Genomic DNA, 23,392 nt, shown 5'->3' on the forward strand with positions numbered 1-23,392 from the left:
AAACCATGATAGTTATAAAGCAAGATTTTATTGTTACATACATAACAAAATAGGAGGTAGCTAAAATTTATGTGCACATGTACAAAAATGCATCTAAAAATTAAAAACGGATGACATTAGAATAATTATCCCGACATGTTTCGCCGCTCTTGGCTCATCGGGGGATGTTTGGAAGATAATTTAGATGTAACACTGTATACAACCAAAACAAAACTACATTAAAACTATTACATGGACTAAGGGTACGATATAAAAAAAAATAATATTGGAATAATGATAATACAAAGAAGTAAGCTGTCAACTACCGTTCCAATCAACCAACCATACATTTTTAATATTCATATCTATAGATTTTTTTTTTTTATGGTTACTGGAGTTGTTTTCTATTAGCTAGGTTCAATATCTCACCTTTGGATCCTTGGATGGTCCTGAAGAAGCTAGATATGAGAAATCCGTTGACATTGAGTATCTAAAATAGCAAAAGGTGTGTAATTTGGAATATGAATTTTATGTACTATATATGTCATCTCGTTTTAACAGTAAAGTCCACAGAGTCGTCATCCTCCTTTTTTCTTGAATATAGTGATACTGGGAAGTGGAACAGTGATGATCCTTATATGTTATTTAATTAAAGGAAGCCAAAGAAGCAGTTTTTCAGAAAATTGTTTTTCTAGTTGTGTCTTACTGCTCTTCTGGCATTCCATCTGCTTCTCGCTTGATTTTTTTTTTTATATTGCAAAGAAAAATTGAGCAGCACAATTTGATGAGGTGCTGCCGTACAAAAAGCAGTGTTGTCTATGATCTGGACCCCAGATTTTCTAGACTCTCTGGCTGGATAGCTGACCACTGAACTTCCCAAACCACTGCAGCCGGTCAGCTAAATACCCAGACATCACAGCTAATACCGAATATATTTGTGTTATTTGTAACATTCTTATTAGTAGGGAGTTTTTTCCTGCCTAAAAGTACCTTCTAGCTTGCCTGGCTGGTTTCTGGGTGTGATGAGTTGCATGTTTCCATCAGTGCAGTTCCCTGTTGCTGGATTGTAGCCCTTTCCTGCATTGTCCCATTGTGCATATTTTGTGGATCGCCTATACAATCCCACCCCCAATCCCTTTTGTGGGGTCACAGGGTCTCTCAATTCTGTTTAATATATATATTTTTTTTTTAAGGATAACTAAATGCAAAACTTTTTTTTTATTTTTTTAATTTCGGATAGAGTGAGGTGGGATTAGAACACCTGTCACTTTTTATTGCTGTCTGTATCCTCGAAAGTGAAACCGTGAAAGTAAAAGAACATCACAAATGTTGGGTTAACACCAGAACAGCAATATATTGATAGGAAATCTTCCAATGATGTCCCTAGTTCTGGTGGCACCCCAGGATTCCCACATTTTGGAGGGAATTCCTCTTACTTCCTATTTTGGCTATAGGACAGGAAGTGAAGGGACACAAATGTCAAAAAAAATCTGAAAGGGTTTATTACCCTCCATTACTCTATCCAAAATGAAAAAAAAAAAAAAGTTTTGCAGTTCTACTTTAATAACCTAATGCACATCAAGCCATTTCTTTTTTTTTTTTTTTGTCCGATTACATTTTTCTATCAAGTATCACATGTATTGCTCTTAATCATCTACCTAAAACTACTTAGTTAACTGGTTGACTGAGGCATTCGTGTTCTGTAGAATGATCATTATGTAAGTAGGAGACACGATTTCAGATGGACATATGTGTTTGGGTCCTGTGCTGGCCTCATCTCGAGGCAAGGGCAGCAGCTGGCTGGGAAAATCCATGAGGTACAGTTTAGTCTGCTTTTGTGGTTGATCATCCAAGGGGTGACTGCAGAGGTTGTACAGTGCCAATAGACTGATTTCACAGTCATACCTATCCAGAAAGAACAATCATTCAGTTGGGGACAGGTTTACGCGCTGATGGCTTGTTACCTGCTATGTATTACCTGTCCTGTTTGCTGCTTTGTTCTGTTTTCTATCCTCCTTGTCACTATCTCATCTGTACCATCTTTGTGATTGTTGCACTGTTACCTCACTTTTACTTGTCTGTCCCCAATCCCACTCTGACTTATTGCTCTGTCCGCTGGCTCACTCTCTGGCTTGTTGCTCCGTCACCCATCTCTCGCTGACTCGTTGCTGTGTCCCCTCTCGCTGACTCGTTGCTGTGTCCCCTCTCGCTGACTCGTTGCTGTGTCCCTTCTCGCTGACTCGTTGCTCTGTCCCCTCTCGCTGGCTCGTTGCTCTGTCCCCTCTCGCTGGCTCCTTGCTGTGTCCCCTCTCGCTGGCTCGTTGCTGTGTCCCCTCTTGCTGGCTCGTTGCTGTGTCCCCTCTCGCTGGCTCGTTGCTGTGTCCCCTCTCGCTGGCTCGTTGCTGTGTCCCCTCTCGCTGGCTCGTTGCTGTGTCCCCTCTCGCTGGCTCGTTGCTGTGTCCCCTCTCGCTGGCTCGTTGCTGTGTCCCCTCTCGCTGGCTCGTTGCTGTGTCCCCTCTCGCTGGCTCGTTGCTGTGTCCCCTCTCGCTGGCTCGTTGCTGTGTCCCCTCTCGCTGGCTCGTTGCTGTGTCCCCTCTCGCTGGCTCGTTGCTGTGTCCCCTCTCGCTGGCTCGTTGCTGTGTCCCCTCTCGCTGGCTCGTTGCTGTGTCCCCTCTCGCTGGCTCGTTGCTGTGTCCCCTCTCGCTGGCTCGTTGCTGTGTCCCCTCTCGCTGGCTCGTTGCTGTGTCCCCTCTCGCTGGCTCGTTGCTGTGTCCCCTCTCGCTGGCTCGTTGCTGTGTCCCCTCTCGCTGGCTCGTTGCTGTGTCCCCTCTCGCTGGCTCGTTGCTGTGTCCCCTCTCGCTGGCTCGTTGCTGTGTCCCCTCTCGCTGGCTCGTTGCTGTGTCCCCTCTCGCTGGCTCGTTGCTGTGTCCCCTCTCGCTGGCTCGTTGCTGTGTCCCCTCTCGCTGGCTCGTTGCTGTGTCCCCTCTCGCTGGCTCGTTGCTGTGTCCCCTCTCGCTGGCTCGTTGCTGTGTCCCCTCTCGCTGGCTCGTTGCTGTGTCCCCTCTCGCTGGCTCGTTGCTGTGTCCCCTCTCGCTGGCTCGTTGCTGTGTCCCCTCTCGCTGGCTCGTTGCTGTGTCCCCTCTCGCTGGCTCGTTGATGTGTCCCCTCTCGCTGGCTCGTTGCTGTGTCCCCTCTCGCTGGCTCGTTGATTTGTCCCCTCTCGCTGGCTCGTTGCTGTGTCCCCTCTCGCTGGCTCGTTGCTGTGTCCCCTCTCGCTGGCTCGTTGCTGTGTCCCCTCTCGCTGGCTCGTTGCTGTGTCCCCTCTCGCTGGCTCGTTGCTGTGTCCCCTCTCGCTGGCTCGTTGCTGTGTCCCCTCTCGCTGGCTCGTTGCTGTGTCCCCTCTCGCTGGCTCGTTGCTGTGTCCCCTCTCGCTGGCTCGTTGCTGTGTCCCCTCTCGCTGGCTCGTTGCTGTGTCCCCTCTCGCTGGCTCGTTGCTGTGTCCCCTCTCGCTGGCTCGTTGCTGTGTCCCCTCTCGCTGGCTCGTTGCTGTGTCCCCTCTCGCTGGCTCGTTGCTGTGTCCCCTCTCGCTGGCTCGTTGCTGTGTCCCCTCTCGCTGGCTCGTTGCTGTGTCCCCTCTCGCTGGCTCGTTGCTGTGTCCCCTCTCGCTCTCTCGCTCTCTCTCGCTCTCTCTCGCTCTCTCTCGCTCTCTCTCGCTCTCTCTCGCTCTCTCTCGCTCTCTCTCGCTCTCGCTCGCTCTCGCTCGCTCTCGCTCTCTCTCGCTCGCTCTCTCTCGCTCGCTCTCGCTCTCGCTCTCGCTCGCTCTCGCTCTCTCTGGCTCGTTGCTCTGTCCCCTCTCGCTCGCTCTCTCTCTCTCTCTGGCTCGTTGCTCTGTCCCCTCTCGCTCGCTCTCTCTCTCTCTCTCTGGCTCGTTGCTCTGTCCCCTCTCGCTCGCTCTCTCGCTCGTTGCTCTGTCCCCTCTCTCTCGCTCGCTCTCTCGCTCGTTGCTCTGTCCCCTCTCTCTCGCTCGCTCTCTCTCTCGTTGCTCTGTCCCCTCTCTCTCGCTCTCTCTCTCGTTGCTCTGTCCCCTCTCGCTCGCTCTCTCTCTCTGGCTCGTTGCTCTGTCCCCTCTCTCTCTCTCTGGCTCGTTGCTCTGTCCCCCCTCGCTTGCTCTCTCTCTCTGGCTCGTTGCTCTGTCCCCTCTCTCTCGCTCTCTCTCTCTCTCTCTGGCTCGTTGCTCTGTCCGCTCGCTCTCTCTCTCTCTCTGGCTCGTTGCTCTGTCCCCTCTCTCTCGCTCGCTCTCTCTCTCTGGCTCGTTGCTCTGACCCCTCTCTCTCGCTCGCTCTCTCTCTCTGGCTCGTTGCTCTGTCCCCTCTCTCTCGCGCGCTCTCTCTCTCTCTCTCTCTCTCTCTGGCTCGTTGCACTGTCCCCTCTCTTGTTCTCTCTCTGGCTCGTTGCTCTGTCCCCTCTCTCTCGCTCTCTCTCTGGCTCGTTGCTCTGTCCCCTCTCTCTCGCTCTCTCTCTGGCTCGTTGCTCTGTCCCCTCTCTCTCACTCTTTCTCTCTGGCTCGTTGCACTGTCCCCTATCTTGTTCTCTCTCTGGCTCATTGCTCTGTCCCCTCTCTTGCTCTCTCTCTGGCTCGTTGCTCTGTCCCCTCTCTCTCGCTCTTTCTCTCTGGCTCGTTGTTCTGTCCCCTCTCTCTCGCTCTCTCTCTGGCTTGTTGTTCTGTCCCCTCTCTCTCGCTCTCTGGCTCGTTGTTCTGTCCCCTCTCTCTCGCTCTCTCTCTGGCTCGTTGTTCTGTCCCCTCTCTCTCGCTCTCTCTCTGGCTCGTTGTTCTGTCCCCTCTCTCTCGCTCTCTCTCTCTCTCTCTGGCTCGTTGTTCTGTCCCCTCTCTCTCGCTCTCTCTCTCTGGCTCGTTGCCCTGTCCCCTCTCTCTCTCGCTCTCTGGCTCGTTGTTCTGTCCCCTCTCTCTCGCTCTCTCTCTGGCTCGTTGTTCTGTCCCCTCTCTCTCGCTCTCTCTCTGGCTCGTTGTTCTGTCCCCTCTCTCTCGCTCTCTCTCTGGCTCGTTGTTCTGTCCCCTCTCTCTCGCTCTCTGGCTCGTTGTTCTGTCTCCTCTCTCTCGCTTCCTCTTTGGCTTTATTGCCCTTGTTTTGTCCAGTGTGTAGCTCTCATTTGTGTTTGTGTCTCTTACCCATTGCCTTGCTCTCTATCGCCTTTCTTACCCCCTTGCTCTGCTTTCCAGTCTCACTCAGACAAGAAGTTTGACTACAGACAATTTGCTGCTATTCCGTCTTCCAAACCCGTATATGAGATTCAGGTACCGTCTGCATGCTGTCACATGACCCGGCTGGCAGCCTATCTCTGTCTGGCTAGAACACCGGAGTCTCTCAGTATCGGGTCTGTTTGTGGTGCATTGTGCTTTGGTGATTGGGGGGGGGGGGAGTGGAGGGTGTTGTTGGTTTCTTTGTTGGCCTTGTACGGTGTGGTGAGGGCCTCTCCTATCTGTGTATTATATCTCGTATGCTCCTCTATCACACCTCCCATAGTAAGGTCATCTGCATTATGGAGGCACACAAGCTCTCATAGGTCAGAGTGCTGCATTTTATAGCAACCAACCAACAATCAGATGTCGGTCTTCAGGTTGGTCACTGTGGTTACTGCCCATGATTTTTAACTTTGTGCTTATTAAAGGGAACCTATAGCACTTTGTCAGGTTTTGAGTTATGTCAGCGACCCATCTGTGCATATTACTATTTTGCAGGCCTTGCTGCCATATATATATATAACCTGTCATTTTATAGTCGAATGAGGGGCCACTTTATCTGCGTTATGTATTTTACATAAGCAAGCTGTGCTTCCTGTTTGCTATATTTGCACGGTGACTACTCTTTAATGTGCCACTCTCAGTTGGAGTCTGCCAGACTGCTTGGAAATGGCAAACACTAGACCCAATCCACTAGGATGGATGAGTTACTTTAAAGCTGTCAGTTTATCCCATGATAATTTTGGCCGTCAGTTCATAAAGTTAAATATGGCTTTGTGGTGGAACTGTTCTTCTTTGGAATGGAGCATATAACTCTGAAAGCCGCTTTATTTTAGCAACGCTCTCAGAAAACATCATTATCATCATCAGCATTGACCATCAGCCATTTCCTGCTTTTCTCAATGGAAGGCCCCAAAATCATCATACTGAAGCTAGAGGATTAAAGTGTATGTGCCGCCCCCCTCCCCCTTTTTTTTTTTTTTTTTTTTTTTTGTTCTTGTTTTGGATGGAGTTGATAAAGATAAGACCCTCTTTCAAGATATTACTGCAGTCTATGCCCCCTCAGGGGTAGATTCATCCTCTCCTTGTATCCTAGTGACCATTATCACAGGGACAAAAAGTGATGGGAAATCTTACATTTTATGGCTCATTCACACAGGTTGCTTTACTCCGGGTCCCGTGCAGGTCCTCGTTTTCTCGGCATGGGAATGCACAGGCATTACATGCAGTCCCATTTGTTTCTATTGGGTTATGCGGCTGCACCGACAAAGTCGTCTCCATGCGGGTCGCGGTCTCCATGACTTGCGGGTGAGTGCGGCGGGTCCCCGAACTCGTACAGAGTGCATTCAGGGACCCTCGCCTGCATGGCATATTAGGACACAGCGGCTGTGTCTGTGCAGCCACGTGTACCAATAGAAATGAATAAGACGCCGTCATGGGGGATGCATTGGTGTCACATGCAGCCCCATACCGGCGTCCCATTAATTTCTATCTGGACACGTGGCTGCACAGACACAGCCGCTGTGTCCTAATATGACATACAGGTGAGTGTGGGTCCCCAAATGCATACGGGGGTGCATTCGGGGACCCTTACCCGCATGCCATATTAGGACGCAGCGGCTGTGTCCGTGCAGCCGTGTCTCCCAATAGAAATGAATGGGATGCCAACATGGGGATGCACACAACATCTGTGCATCTGCAAAACACAGGCCTGCATGGAGCCCACAATAAATGAGCCCTTACAGTTGTCACTGGAACAAGCGTTGAGGGAAAATCTTTCAACCTTCATCTCCCTTTAATGGAGATTTCCTTTCGCTTCCTTCTGCATCTTTAGGACAGGAAGTGGAAGGAAATCTCCCTAATGGGACAAGATAAAAATAACCTGATAACCCAATAAGAAAAGGAAGTATTATAAAAACATATATAGGCATTATTATGACATATTATCAGGTCATTGTAACAGTGACTTGAGATATACAATAGTTGGCTATAGTTTCCCTTTAAATAATTTCACAAACTTCTGTCTTGCTCTGTGCACAGATATTTCCAGGCCCCGCCCGACGCACTCCTTATTCCCAGCTCACAGGGCCGCTTAACGAATTTTAATGAATCTCCAACCACATTTCCTGGGATTGGAAAGTAAACGTGGTATTAGGCGGCTCCCGTCTGTCCTCCTCAGGCCCCACCACACTGGTCATTTATCCCCCCTATGCTTTGTGTGCTGGGAATAGGTCTCCTCTTTGCTTGAAGTGTGTGATAATGCATATAAACCTTGCTGCATGCTTTGTACTGAGTGTTATGTATGTATCATGAGTTCCCGCTGTAATCCAAATTTATCTGTCTCCCGTATCTAGTCCCCTGACACAACGCCGGGCCTGAAGTACGAGGATGGACGAACATCAGGTGAGGGTAGTGGAACACCCATATGGCCGTGATGAATAGATATGCCGGTGTAACACTGCTGTCTCCCCTTAGGCACGTCTGGTCTGGGAGTGGTAAAACCCCATGGTTGAGGTGTGCTTTTACTGCCCTGCCCTTCGCCAAGATGCCTTGAGCAAAACCAAAGGGCAAAACCCAATTTTGGGTTCGAGCTGCATTGAAGGAGGAAGTGGGAAGAAATGACACACAGCTGACAAGCAGGGAGAGAGGGGTGAAAGGACAGAGAAGAGCTGTGGATGATGGAGGCACGTAAACTGACCATGGTGTCAGGGCGGCACAGTGGTGCAGTGGTTAGCACTCTCGCCTAGCAGTAAAAAAGGGTCGCTGGTTCGAATCCCAACCACGACACTACCTGCCTGGAGTTTGCATGTTCTCCCTGTGCCTGCGTGGGTTTCCTCCGGGTACTCCGGTTTCCTCCCACACTCCAAAGACATGCTGGTAGGTTAATTGGCTTCTGTCCAAAATTGGCCCTAGTATATGAATGGGGACCTTGGATTGAGGGTAGGGACTGATGTGAGTGTGCGATGTTCAGGGTTAGGGACAAGGGTCAGGGTTGTAGACCCACACTCACTCAGGTTGAACTGGATGGACTGGTGTCTTTATTCAACCTTACTACTAACTATGTGTCGGGGCTCAGCAGCCATGATAAACCGCGGTCAGTTTACAGAGAGGAGGGCAGAACCCGGCAGGATCAGCCAGGTATTTCAGGTGATAGAAGGGGCCAAATTACACAACACAAGCACTGTGCTGCATAACATGCTTTAAGGGAACAGGATCAATTTTTTTTATTTTTATTTTTTTTGGGTAACAAACATTAACCACTTGCCGCCCGCCGTTATACGTCGGCACTTTGAAGAGGATTATCGTTGTTATGGCAGCAGCTAGCTACCATAACCCCGGTATCCTCTTCTTCAGCGGGCGTTCGGCTTTCAGATAAAAGTGGTCTCTGTGGCGGATTCGGCGGCGGGAGAGGGGCCCCTCCCACCGCACTCCGGTGCCCTCCGGCACTTACCAGAGCCGCCAGCAGAGGCGATCGGATCCTTCTCGGTCTGTGGTATGGAGCTGAGTGAGAGGAAGATGGCCCCCACTCAACTCCATACCATTGCAGGGCGGAAGCAATGGCAAAACGTCACTTCCACCCATAGCTCTTAAAGGGACTTTTTTGTTGTTGTTTTCTTTTTCTTTTTCTTTTTCTTTTTTTTTAATTATTGCATTTTAATGTATATTTGAGATCTGAGGTCTCATATTTAATAATGTTTGGGGGTTCTAAGTAATTTTCTAGCAAAAAAAAAATGATTTTAACTTGTAAACACCAAATCTCAAAACGAGGCTCTGTCCTTAAGTGGTTAAAGGATATGTAAAGCTTTGTTTTTAAAAAAAAAAAAAATGCACCTCCGTACAGTTGGTTTTGCACAGAGTGGCACCGATCCTCCTCTCCTGGGGTCCCTCAGCGGCGCTCCTGGCTCCTCCTCTTCTCAAGCGCCCCGTTGGAGAGGCGCTCTCCCTCGGGGCACTCGTGCGGGCGTGCTCCTATGTCCTGCTGCTGCGTCCATTGACACAGACAGCAGGACTCGGCCCTGCGTCATTGGATTTGATTGAACCAATGGTTCCTGCTGCTATCAATCTATTCAATGAGGACCCAAGACACTGGCTGGAGCTGGTGTGCTCGTTCTCGTCGCTGGCTCAGGTAAGTGAAAGGGGGGCTCTGGGGGCTGCTGCACTACAGAAGGTTTTTCACCTTAATGCAGGTTTTTCACCTTAAAGGTGAAAAACATTGAGGGTTTACAACCCGTTTAAGGCCTTGCAACCGAAACGCGTTGGGCTGTTTTACAGCTGCTGTTAATGTTCTTTCAATAAAGGAAGACCACTAGCTGATGTTATCCCCAGTGCCAACTCTTACTCCAGTGATTCATGCTATACAGAGGCAACGGCAGCCTGACAGTTTGAGCACCGGGTGAAGCTGAGAATTGAGAAGGTGGAAGCGCTAATACACCTGTTACCATCTGGAAGGATCCTGACAACATTGTTGGGATCCATCTCAACTGTTTGACAGCTGATTTTGCCTCTCAGCACGTGGCTGCGCCGGCCAACCCACACAGCCCAGCTCTCCAGTGAGCACTGGAGGAGTACAGGGGATAGCGTTGACTGACAAGTCACTGTTCTCTGCTCCAAGCAGACCAAGAAGTCTTAAGATCTTAAGCCAGCCATAGACGGATCAGAATTTAGCCAGTCCAGCTGGAGCTAGCTGAATTTCGATCCATCTATGGGGCAGGCTGACTGTACTGAAGTCAACCAACCTGTTGGGTTTTTTTTTTTTTTCGTAACGATCGCTGCCGCTGGGTAAACCTCCCGCTGTCAGAATACAATAGCGCAATCAGTGTTGATGGGAACAGCGAGCAATTTTATTTTTAAGGAAAGAAATATGCATAATGTATGGCCAGCCTTGGAGCCAATGTGGGACAGCTGCAGCATGGAGGCGAGTATAGATATTCATTTTTTGTTTTTGTTTTTTTCAAAAAAACCATACTTCTGCTTTAAATATTTTTTTAACTGTGTTTAAAAGGGGACTAGCAGAAGGGATGTTACTTGTCACCATGTGATAGTACAGGCATTTATATAGTGGCAACAATTTATGCTGCAGCTTACATACTGTACATTCACATCAGTCTCTGCCCCCAAGGAGCTTATAATCTAACATCCCTATCTCACAAATATACCAGGCCCAATTTAGATAGGAGCTAATTATCCTCCCAGCAAGTCTCCACACTGTGGGAGGAAGCTAGATTACCCAGAGGAAAGCCACACAAGCATCGGGGAGACACGCAGATAGAATCCTATGGTGCTGATAGTGCTGATCGCTTCTTCTAGAAGTTGGGCAGTGGGAGCCTCAGAAGCTCCTAGAAGTTGGGCAGTGGGAGCCTCAGAAGCTGGGTGGAATTCTTGACTGTGACCAATAACAGCCACAATGAAAAGGTCCTTATGCGATCCTGATGCTGATGAGGACCTGCCAGCAGTGGAAAGTGATGTCCAGCAGGTCTGCTCCCTCCCCCAACTTATGACTGAGTCATGGGTAGGGGTTTGTAAAGATGGGTGAAGCAAGTATCTGTTCCCACTTCCACAATCCTCCCAAAGATGAGGATTGCATCCCCTGCCCTTCCCCTCCCGCAGCCCCCTGGGACACGTCTGATGTTCCAGGAGGCTCTAAGACCATCCACAAAGAACCTGGGCAGCCTGCTGTAGTTCCACAGGAGGAAACGGCTAGCTCCTGTATCCAAGATGGTGGTGCGGGGACCCACAGCGGTAAAGAACTGGCTGCAGGAAGACTGCGCTGGACCCCAGGCACTGTTGAGTACTGGATTTTTAAAAATCAGCAGCTACAGTAAGTTCCTCTTCAATCTTCCTGCTTGTGTCACCCTTGCTGGCAACACATTCTGCAGCACTTTCATCGGGGACAGAAGCAGGTAAGTGTTTTCCCTGCACAATGTATAGGTCCTGTCCCTGGTGGCAGTGGCAGGATCACTATTGTGGCCTTAGTTCACTCCCCAGGTACAGATATACAGTGGGGAGAACAAGTATTTGATACACTGCCGATTTTGCAGGTTTTCCTACTAACAAAGCATGTAGAGGTCTGTAATTTTTATCATAGGTACTCTTCAACTGTGAGAGACGGAATCTAAAACAAAAATCCAGAAAATCACATTATATGATTTTTAAATCATTTCTTTGCATTTTATTGCATGACATAAGTATTTCATCACCTACCAAACAGTAAGAATTCCGGCTCTCACAGACCTGTTATTTTTTCTTTAAGAAGCCCTCCTGTTCTCCACTCATTACCTGTATTATGTGCACCTGTTTGAACTCGTTACCTGTATAAAAGACACCTGTCCACACACTTAAACAGACTCCAACCTCTCCACAATGGCCAAGACCAGAGAGCTGTGTAAGGACATCAGGGATAAAATTGTAGACCTGCACAAGGGTGGGATGGGCTATACAAGACAATAGGCAAGCAGCTTAGTGAGAGGGCAACAACTGTTGGCGCAATTAGTAGACAATGGAAGAAGTTCAAGATGACGGTCAATCTCCATCGGTCTGGGGCTCCATGCAGGATCTCACCTCGTGGGGCATCAGTATTCATGAGGAAGGTGAGAGATCAGCCCAGAACTACACGGCAGGACCTGGTCAATGAATTGAAGAGTGCTGGGACCACAATCTCAAAGAAAACCATTAGTAACACACTACGCCATCATGGATTAAAATCCTTCAGCGCACGCAAGGTTCCCCTGCTCAAGCCAGCGCATGTCCAGGCCCATCTGAAGTTTGCCAATGACCATCTGGATGATCCAGAGGAGGAATGGGAGAAGGTCATGTGGTTTGATGAGACAAAAATAGAGCTTTTTGGTCTAAACTCCACTTGCCGTGTTTGGAGAAGGATGAGTACAACTCCAAGTACACCATCCCAACCGTGAAGCATGGAGGTGGAAACATTATTCTTTGGGGCTGCACCATATTGAGGGGAGGATGGATGGAGCCATGTATCACGAGATCTTGGCCAACAACCTCCTTCCCTCAGTAAGAGCATTGAAGATGGGTTGTGGCTGGTTCTTCCAGCATGACAACGACCCGAAACACACAGCCAGGGCAACTAAGGAGTGGCTCTGTAAGAAGCAACGCAAGGTGCTGGAGTGGCCTAGCCAGTCTCCAGACCTGAACCCAATAGAAAATATTTGGAGGGAGCTGAAAGTCCGTATTGCCCAGCGACAGCCCCGAAACCTGAAGGATCTGAAGAAGGTCTGTATGGAGGAGTGGGCCAAAATCCCTGTTGCAGCGTGTGCAAACCTGGTCAAGAACTGCAGGAAATGTATGATAGATCCAATTGCAAACAAAGCTTTCTGTACCAAATATTAAGTTCTGCTTTTCTGATGTATCAAATACTTATGTCATGCAATAAAATGCAAATTCAATTTTTAAAGATCATACAATGTGATTTTCTGGATTTTTGTTTTAGATTCCATCTCTCTCAGTTGAAAAGTACCTATGATAAAAATTACAGACCTCTACATGGTTTTCAGGTATACAGTTCAGGTTCTTCTCACACTGGAATTCATCTTTTATGGATTATTCTGTAGGAATGGCTCCTGAAGGGTCAGCAGATCTCCTTAGCCTTCTCACTGTTTTCCTAATAATCTCTTTACTCTGCTCTCTGCTCTAGACTGATCCCCTCCCGCCCGTCCTCTCTCCATCCTGGCAGCCCTGCATTCTGGGTAGGAGTATTGCATTACCGTTGTTTGGTGTGTTCAGGCATGGTGTGAACTTAACAGCTCTATAAACACACAAACTAACCAACTGCCTGTGATGTTTGAGGGGGTAAAAGTGGAGTTGTTTGCCTATTGCAATCCAAATATAGCTCAGCAATTGGTTCTGTGTCGCATCATCTGTCCAGACATGGCTGACACTGGAAGAGCAAGAAGGATCATGATTTAGGTGTCGTGAGTTCTGCTCTAATTCCAGGTGTCGGCTCAGAACACTTTATTTAGTACTTGCAACTCGAGTTCTGACTTCACTCTTCTGAGCCAGCAAGTGAAACAAAAGATCAAGATGACATTTAAGTCCTATTTTCCTGTGAGGTGTAATTGGCCTGTATGCTGGTCAACGCTTCCACTTCTCACCATGGGGCCTGATTATCAAAGGTTGAAATTAGTATTTTGCCATTTTTCTTGTGGTTTAATTTCTGACAGATTTTTATATTTTAAAAAATGCAATTATTGCTTTTATCCCCACCCAAAAACTGGTCATACACCTTGTGATCTGACCTACAACATCTAAAACAAGAACAAAAAATGTGATATATTGCAGCCTACCAATCCTAGTAGGTGATGGTATTTTTCCTTTTCCCTTTTACTTCTATTTTTATTTTTTTTTCCTTCTACCTTTTCCTTTTCCTTTTTCCTTTTCCTTCTTTTTTTTCTTTTTCCTTTTCCTTTCTTCTTTTTCCTTTTCCTTTCTTCTTTTTCCTTTTCCTTTCTTTTACTTGTCCTTTTCCTTCTTTTTTCTTTTTCCCTTTTTTTCCCTTTTCTTTTTTTTCTCCTTTTTTCTTTTCCTTTTCTTTTTTTTCTCCTTTTCTTTTCCCTTTCTTTTCCTTTTCCTTTTTTCTTTTCCTTTCCTTTCCTTTTCTTTCCTTTTCTTTTTTTCTCCTTTCCTTTTTGTTTTCTTTTTTTTTTTTTCTGTCCTATTTTTTTTTCCCTTTCTCTTTTCCTTTATTTTTCCTTTTTTCTTTTCCTTTATTTTTCCTTTTTTTCTTTTCCTTTCTTTTTCCTTTTTTTCTTTTCCTTTCTTTTTCTTTTCTTTCCTTTTCTTTTTCTTTTCCTTTTTCTTTTTCTGGCCTTTTCCTTCATTTTGCCTATAACAACTCTAGCTCTAAGACAGAACTACAGAACACCACCTGTCTCCTAGATAGATAAAATGAATATTCCCGCGCTACCTGAACCAGGAAGGGTAGGGCACTTAGTTGCAGCAAACACCGGAACGGTCAATCACTAGCCAAGGAAGAAATTAATAAAATCAATAGTTGGTGCTGCGCTCTAAAGTGATAGCAAACAGGTAAAAGTAACTACTATAAAGTGCTGAGTGTTCGAATTCATAAAGGAGATGAACTCCAAAAGACACAGTATAAGTGCAAATGATAATAAACAATCTAAAGTGCTTAGTGCTCAAAAATGCATAGGTGGTAAACTCCCAATGTACAATATAGGTGCAAATAGTAGTACAAAGGAATAGCATCCAGGTCCATGATATCCTAAACAAGATAAAGTGCTAGTGCCAAAAAACAAAGGAATAAGGTCCAAAATGAGCAATAAGTCAAACAGATGCTGGTGGATACAATGCAAGAAATACATTGTTGGGCTCCAACTGACACTCTGTGCAGGTGTATTAATGTGAATTAGTGTTTTTCCTCTTCAGTGCAGTCACACCTCAGTGTGCAGTGGCTCCTTACCTTACCACTGTAAGGTAACAGCGTGAAAGTAGCCCGTGGCAATCCGGAAATTCGGGGTCCTGCAGTAGGTCACCTTGAGAATTTCTTATGGATGGCAACATTATAAATATCATCTGTGGAGCCTGGTGTCCTGGTGGATGGTTCTCATTAGAATAATACTCCTTATTAAATATCTCCTTTGTGTAAGTCAGTAACGGTGGAAATCCTCCCAGGTGGGCACATCAGTGATATGGAGAAAGAGAACAGGGGACCCAAATAGTGAAGTATGTAGGGCATTTATTTAACCACTTCTGGACCGCCGCACGCCGATGTACGTCCTCAGCTAGCTGCTGCCGTAACCCCGGTATCCTCGTGTTCAGTCGGCGGTCCGGTACAAGATTCGCCGCAAAATCACTTTTATCGGCGGCGGGAGAGGGCCCCCGCCCACCGCGATCCAGTTCCCTCCGCCGCTTTCCGGAGCCGTCGGCAGCGGCAGAGGCAACCGGATCCTTCCTGTGGCTGTGCATGGAGACGAGTGAGGGGAAGATGGCCCCCACCTGTCTCCATGACACTGCAGGGCGGAAGCGACGTCAAAACGTCACTTCCGCTCATAGCTCTTAAAAGGCCTTTTTTTTTTTTTTTTTTTTTTTTTTTTTTTAAACAAATTTTTTTTTTTTTTTTCATTGCATTTTAGTGTAAATATGAGATCTGAGGTCTTTTTGACCCCAGAACTCATATATAAGAGGACCTGTCATACTTTTTTTCTATTACAAGGGATGTTTACATTCCTTGTAATAGGAATAAAAGTGACACAATTTTTTTTTCTTTTTTTTTTTAAATAGTGTAAAAATAAAAGGTAAAATAAATAAGAAAAAAAAAAATTTTAAATGCGTTTGTCCCGCCGAGCTCGCGTGCAGAAGCAAACGCATAAGTGAGCAGCGCCCGCCTATGAAAAAGGTGTTAAAATCACATGTGAGGTATCGCCGCGATCAGTTTAGCGAGAGCAATAATTCTAGCCCTATAGACCTCCTCTGTAACGCAAAACATGCAACCGGTAGAATTTTTTAAATGTCGCCTATGGAGATTCTAAAGGGTAAAAGTTTGTCGCCATTTCACGAGCGGGCGCAACACGTTGACATGTTGGATATTAACTCCGCGTAACATTATCTTTCACAATATAAAAAAAAAAATTGGGCTAACTGTACTGTTGCCTTTTTTTTTTAATTTAATTTAAGTGTATTTTTTTTTTTTTTTTTTAAAGTGCGCTTGTAAGACCGCTGCGTAAATACGGTGTGACAAAGTATTACAACGACCGCCATTTTATTCTCTAGGGTGTTAGAAAAAAAAATGTATAATGTTTGGGGGTTCTAAGTAATTTTCTAGCCAAAAAAAATGTTTTTAACTTGTAAACAACACATCTAAAAAAGAGGCTCGGTTAAGTGGTTAATAACAACCACGATTTGTACTCACATAAAAGCAGATGTATAAAAACAAAAAGCGAGCAGCGAGCTCGCATCCTGACGTCACTTCCGGTGCCCGTCTATTCCTATCTTGGTTGTTATTAAATGAATACCCAGTTTTACATACTTCACTATTTGGGTCCCCTGTTCTCTTTCTCCATATCATTGATGTGCCCGCTTGGGAGGATTTCCACTGTTACTGACTTACACAAAGGGGATATATTTTTCTAATGAGAACCATCCACCAGAGCATCAGGCGTCTTTGTGGCATCTTTCACATGAGTTATTTTGATTGGTCTAAATGCCTTTTCCTTCTCTCCTTCTGCCAACCATCGTTGAGTATCTCCATGCTAACGTCCTGTTCTCCTTCTTCTCCCTACAGCATCATGTAGTATAGAGGAAGCGGAGCAGCCGGAGGGAAATGAAGAGGCCGAGGAGGAGCATGGAGATGCCCCCCCAATCCCAGCACCCAACACATCCGCGTTAGAAGAGATGGCCAACTACAGCAACAAGCGCAAGCTTCGCCACACCCGGAGGAGCCTGGAGACGGCCGTCCCCACATAAACGGCCACCTCGGCGCACAGCCCAGCACTGTGAATACTCACTACACAAAAACTGCGCTTTGAGCCGCGCAGAGTAGCGCCCTCTCTTCTCAAGAGGCGCGCCGCACTCGGTCAGAGACACTGCAAGAAGAGCTCGCTGCTGGGGGTTTCCCTGCTTTGGTGGAGGGAAGTGTACTGATTTTCGCTTCTGGTGATGACTTGCTTTTCACTCTCTGTATGGGTGGCAGTTTCACTATATCGGCACGCTGGCGTCAATCAGGATGAGCAGCCAACGTGTTAAAAGTCACTCGTAGATAGCCAGCGGATTTTTAGGAAAACGTTTAACCAGCAAGTTTGTAAAGACTTTGGATAGTGCGGCCCTGGGGGCACCCTTGCCTTTTTTTATTGACTGTCGGGTGCTCAGATTGTCCGCAGCGACCCGGGGGCGCGTGCGCGCACTGCATAAGCCTTGGTGGAGAAGTTTTTAGTATGTGCAAACCTGCTGGTCATATTACGGTGGCTGTGGTGGGATCTATCTCTCGCTTATCATTCACATGCAGGGAACTGGCTTTGTCTCATTTTTAGTTTTAAACTGTATTTTATAGGATGGTTTTTTTTGCTTTTCTGAACCTTTTTTTTGTTGATATAATTCCTCCCCTGACACATTTTCATCACACTACTTGTATAGATTTTAGTAGATAGACTTTTTCCTGACCCTGTGCCCCCCCGCCCCCCACCTACGTAGCTTAGATAAGTCTTCCAAGGCTTTTATTTTTTATTCACTGCTAAGGAGGCACCCTGATACCAGGCGGGAGGTATCCGGCGCTTGTGGTGCCGTGGCGTTTTAATGGAACTGGGTGAGTGTATGATGTGAGAGGGTGGAAGAAGTATGTGTTCTTAGAGCAGGTTAGGACTGGCTATTTGAAGTGGGAGTGTGGTATATTTATGAGTGGGTGTGAATATTTATAGCGTGTGTGTGTGTATGCAGGAAACATATCTGATCTCACTGCCTTCTCAGAGGTCATTGGGGGGGAGGGGGGTATCCTGTTGCTCTGGGGGGGCCTACTATGTTTCTTGAAGGGTGGGGGAGATCTTGCCAACCAGTTTCTGACCCCATCCTCTAAGGCTAACCCGCGACCTCCCTGCCGGTTCTAAATCTTCTCTGAGGGTCATGCCCCTTTTTGTAAAATCATCTATTTTCATATTTTTTACAAAAAAAAAAAAAAAAATCCTCTTCCTCTGCCCCATGGGGCCAGCCCTTATGAAACATATTAAAGAGGCCTGCCCCCTCCTCCTTCGATGAATTGAAGGCTATGACTCCTGGGATATGCGACATGCATATCCCGGGAGGCAATAGCGGGCACGTCATTCGCTTAAGGCCTGCTTTAAGTAATTAAGAGGTTGGGAAGTAAAATGTATTCTGCCTGGTTGTGTTCCTGAACTGTGCCTCCGCCTGCCACAGAGTCTTACTCCTCTGACTATATTCTCTTAATGTAAAATGTATTGAAAATCAAATGGGGGCGGGGGGGGTGTTATCTTTTTAGTACGTGTTCTAAAAATTTAATAAACCAAATCTGTTACAGTGCAAAACGAGTAAACTCCAGAATGGTATAGTCCAAAATTAATAATAAATTGATCTCACTGCTTTTAGAAGCGCCCTGTAATGTGTTTCTTTTGTTAAAAAAATTTTCAGGTGCAGAGATTGAACCATCTCTAAGAGAGATAAAGTAATGCCTCTGCAGTGTCTGTTTTCAGGTGGGGCAACCCTTTAATTCGGCTTCTGCTTCATCTCAGGTGATGTAGTGTGAGGAGCATTAATTATTATTATTATAAAGGTTTCATTTAGCGCCAACGGTTTGCGCAGCGCTTTGCAACATGAGGACAGACATTACAGTTACATTACAATTTGGTACAAGAGGAATCACAGGGCCCTGCTCGTTAGAGCTTACAATCTAAAAAAAATCATATTAGTCATGTTGCATTATGTCTAAAAGGGTAAGATCACATCCTGTCCTCAATTAGGGGAGATGCCAGTGAGCCATACTTTATTTTTACCCCATGGGAGGATCTGGCCCTGCCCGTCTTCCGCATCCAAGAAGTGTGGGTCCTGCTGTCCATGCTCTGTTTGTTTTTTTAATGCATTTTAGAGTTTGGAGAATGCATCAGGAGTGAGACTCTTTGGGCAAAGGAGGGGCAGTGAGAAATTCAGTGGACCAGAGTCCTAAAGTCCCTTGAAAATCATATGCTACCACCATTCCTCCAGTCTTTGTTGGTGATGAGCTGGTGGGGATAGCAGGGGTGGTAGGCTGGAGTGCGGGGGGGGGGGGGGGGGGGCTTGCTTTTGTTTAGGCTTCATACTTACGAGTCTGTTATCAAGCTGCAAAGGGAGATCTGGGAGAATAAAACACTTCTCAGTTTTGTTTTCTTCCCTGGCTGAGTGTGTGTAATCCGAGGAGTGGGGCAGTTTTTCTGTATACTGATATTCCTAAGTTCCAGTAGCCTTAAATTCCATGCCTGCAACCCACCATCATCTCCCATCCTTGAAAAATATTCCCCTGCGGAGATTCTAATCCAAACTGCAGTTCGGGGATCAGAGACTAGGGGGCACTATTGTGTGTCTGTTACTGCCAGGGAGGGGGCATCACATCACTGCCATCGCTTCATCTTCTGTCACATATCATGTTTTATTGAAAATATCAGATTCTGGAAGAGTTTTTTTTTTTTTCTAATTATGAGGGGAAAAGTAAAATGAGTATGTGTGATATCTTTGGGTCTACATTTTTTTTCTCTAGTAGTTTAAGTTGCTTTTAGCTTATTCTCTGAATGGGTGTTGTCAAGTACACAGGGTGCCACACCTGTTGGTCCGCGGGGACACAGGATCAATCATCTGGTGACGTAGGGATGTCCATCAGCCATATCAGGTCTAGGAACACAGCAGACGGTTTGGGGCCAAAGACATAAAATCACTCAGACCCTGACCAGCAGATTTATCAGTAGCTGGGGACACAGGATCAATCTTCTGGTGACGAAGGGATGATCTTCAGCCATGTCAGGGTTAAGGACACACTTGCCTTTGGACCAGTAGACGGTTTGTGGCCAGAGACATAAAATCACTTGTCCCTTGCCCAGAAGATTGGTCAGTAGCTGGGGACACAGGATCACTCACCCTTTAACCAACAGATGGTCAGTAGTGAGGTAACAGAGTGATTCCTGCTGGGACACAAAATCATTGACCTTATGTCCAGCAGATGGTCCCTTACCTTGGACACAGAATCATTCGCCTTCTAAACCAGAGTGCTGAATCATTCACCTTCTGATCAACAGCAGCCAGATCAGAGCCATTAATATAGCATTACCTGGGTCTGGTCCAACAACCCTGAGTGGGTTACTTTATGACCAGTGGACCTTCAGTGGCCAAGAACATGTAATCAGTCATCCTATGACCAGAAGATGATCAACAGCCAGGTCAGGGCTAAAGACATAGCATTAGCCTGGTCTGCCCAAATACCTCACACTCTGCCCCAGTGAGCAGTCAGTTGCCAGAGGCACAGAATCCTTCACCCTCTAATCAGCGGCCAGGTCAGGGCCAAGGATCCAGATCTACTTGCCTTTTCACCAGTAGACAGGGGCACAGACTAATTTGACCTCCTATTAGCAGATGGTCAGCAATCAGGTCAGAGCCAAGGACCAGAGTTACTTGCACTCAGACACAAAATCATTCATTCTCTGACCAGCAGACGGCCGCTAGCTAGGGACACAGAATCATTCACCCTCTGACCAGCAGACGGTCACTATTCAGAAATAGTCGTTTATCCTCTGACCAGCAGCTGGTCACTAGTCGGGGACATAGTCATACACTGTCTGGCAAATACTCACTGGTCGGGGACATATTCACCTTTTGACCAGCAGATGGTCGCTGGTTGAGGACACATTCAGGACCCAGATCTACTTCCATTCTGACCAGTAGACAGCCAGTGGCACAGAATAATTTGACCTCCTAATGGCAAATGGTCAGCAATCTGCTCAGAGCCAAGGACATCAGTTTAGCGAAGTCTGGTCCAAGGACCAGAGTTACTTGCACTCTGACCAGTGGACTGTCGCAGGCCAGGGACACAGAGTCATTTACCCTCTGTCCAGCAGACGGCCACTATTTAGAAATACAATCATATATCCTATGACCAGCAGATGGTCACTACTCAGGGGGACATTCACCTTCTGACCAGCAGGTGGTCACTAGTCAGGGGGACATTCACCTTCTGACCAGCAGGTGGTCACTAGTCAGGGGGACATTCACCTTCTGACCAGCAGGTGGTCACTAGTCAGGGTGACATTCACCTTCTGACTAGCAGATGGTCACTAGTCGGGCAACATTCACCTTCTGACCAGCAGATGGTCACTAGTCGGGCAACATTCACCTTCTGACCAGCAGGTGGTCACTAGTCGGGGGGACATTCACCTTCTGAACAGCAGATGGTCACTAGTCGGGGGGGGACTTTCACCTTCTGATCAGCAGATGGTCACTAGTCGGGGGGGCATTCACCTTCTGATCAGCAGATGGTCACTAGTCCGGGGGGGGGGGGGGGACATTCACCTTCTGACCAGCAGATGGTCACAAATATTCTGATGTTTCCTGCCATGTTGGAACCGTCTGTTACCCGTAGCTACCAATCAGAGTGCAGCATTCATTTACCAGCTGTAGTCTTTCTTGCATTTACATCTGATTGGTGGCTGGGAGTAGCATTGGCTGGAAGGAAATGTATCATGACAGGTTCCCTTTAAGACACCAGAATGAGACCATTTCATTACTGCACTAACCAGGCAAAAAAAAATCTGAATTCACAAAGCTTTAAAGCTGCTTTTATTTTGCTTTTCCTTGACCCCCCCCCCCCCCCCCCCCCCCTTCAACCTGCTATTGACATCCAAAAAAAAACTTTCATTTTCATTACATATCTTAATTTTAGACACAGTGACATCATCATCATCCCTTGGCCTCTGTACTTTTCTATGCAAGCACCCTGCCTCAGTACTCCTCTGCAACAGCCCCCCATTTCCTGTTTCAAGCCATGAGCGGGCTCTTGGGAGGAGTTATGCAAATATCAAAATGTCTGGGTTGGTGGGTGTCAGTCTGGAGGAGTGGGCGTTCCTAGGCAGGCTGTATTTGCATAGGTAACACCCACATGTGATGCTGAGCCTCCATGAGTGAAAGAAAGGAGATCCAATGAATGAAAGGGGCTGGTCAGGGCCAGGCCATCACTTAAAGGAATTGTCCTTTTTTTCTCTGTCAGAGCTCCGCCCCCTTGGTGTCCTTTTACATCTGTCCAGCATGTTGTATGGCTGTGTGTGTGTGATGGGTGTGGCCCGGGGTCAGCTTTCAGAGGTGGCGGGGTGTTATATAGTTGGTATACATCAAGAATTCCAGTTGGGTAGAGCTCATATCCATGCAGTTCTAATGGCCGCCATCAATCCATATCAATGTTTTCTAAGCAGCCAATCTTCTATCTGTGTCCACCGTTAACTGCAAGAATGAGACGACATTTTCTGAAGCTGAAATCACTGGACTCACAAACCCACCTTGCCTGAAATATGACACTGTTAAAGCTCCGATCTGTGAAAAGGAATTGCTCCGTGCTGGAAATGTGCAGATACATTGTTGCTCAGCCTGATATCGACATTGCAGCTGGTGGAGGGTTGCAGGTGCTGATCTATTGGAGTTTAGTTTTTAAATAATAGGATTAGTAAGGTGAGTGGGCGGGTCCTCGCCGTGAAGAGTTCGGACTGTTCCATTGTGCCACTGAAGAGGGGATGCCACGTTGCCCCAGCTCCTGTGTGGTGCCTTATCGTTGCCATGGACCGGGTTATGCGGAGGATGGGGGGGGTGGGGAAGATCTTTTATGAATAACGTTCTCCCCTCCTCATCCAGGGGGTTTTCTATGGATTCTTTCAAGCTTATTGCCCCCCCCCCCCCTTCCCTTCATAAAGGGCGAGGACCTATATTTTTTGGGGGCCCGTCTTCAGCTCCCCTTGAGCACTAAACGGGGGCCGCGCAGAGCCCTGAAGGCTGTAACTAGTGATATTTGTACAACCAAAGAACTTTATTTTGTGGCTCACAAACAATAAAGTTTACTTTACATTATCTCTGTGGTCCTGCGAGTGGGCGGAGCCTGTGTACATCGAGGATCTCCGATAAACGCTATAATTATGACCTGCTCCAAGTCAGTGGTATGTCAGGTGGACAGATACTGCCACTGTGGGGTCATCTCAGGATCCTTCCAAAGTATTCTACAGCTTGGGGGGGGGGGGGGGTCCACACATTACACTGAAGCCCTAAAAATATCTAAATATGATCCTTAAAATCTCATATAAGCTTTAACCGCTTGCTGACTCGCTCACAGGAGATGTTCTGCGAACGTCGTGGTGCACCTACTTATTTGGTGGTACCAATGCACGCGACCCCCCGCTGTGATTGGACACAGTGCAAGTTTGGCAGCAAGATTTTAGCCAAAGATTTTGGCTAAAATCTGCTGATTGGCTGTGTCCAATCAAAGCACACAGAACTCTGTACAGAGATCTGGCTCTTTCTTCTCCCTGAAATGCAGGGAGAAAAAACAGCCAGATCTGTAAGTAAAAGCAGCACACATTATACATTGTTAGGCACACAGCTAACCCCTTGATCGCCCCCTAGATGTTAACCCCCTTCCCAGTCAGTGTCATTAGTAGAGTGACCGTGTATAGTATT

General features: G+C 47.0%; 1 protein-coding gene across 18 annotated transcripts in view; it reads left to right on the plus strand.

Annotated features, from left to right (window-relative positions):
- The window catches only part of SCRIB (scribble planar cell polarity protein), a 278,513-nt gene extending 255,724 nt beyond the window's left edge, over positions 1-22,789 (plus strand). For 15 of the 18 annotated variants that reach the window (XM_073632382.1, XM_073632384.1, XM_073632385.1 and 12 more), the window contains 3 exons: positions 5,219-5,293; positions 7,594-7,642; positions 16,497-22,789. In XM_073632382.1, coding sequence (XP_073488483.1) covers positions 5,219-5,293; positions 7,594-7,642; positions 16,497-16,678 — 306 coding nt within the window. In that variant the 3' untranslated portion in view covers positions 16,679-22,789. Of the gene's footprint in view, positions 1-5,218; positions 5,294-7,593; positions 7,643-12,893; positions 12,946-16,496 lie in introns of all 18 variants that reach the window. The other 3 variants (XM_073632393.1, XM_073632394.1, XM_073632388.1) reach the window with 3 other exon arrangements.
- The last annotated feature ends 603 nt before the right edge of the window (positions 22,790-23,392 follow it).

The sequence above is a fragment of the Aquarana catesbeiana genome, linkage group LG05 (assembly GCF_042186555.1).
Source record: "Aquarana catesbeiana isolate 2022-GZ linkage group LG05, ASM4218655v1, whole genome shotgun sequence".
Lineage (NCBI taxonomy): Eukaryota > Metazoa > Chordata > Amphibia > Anura > Ranidae > Aquarana > Aquarana catesbeiana.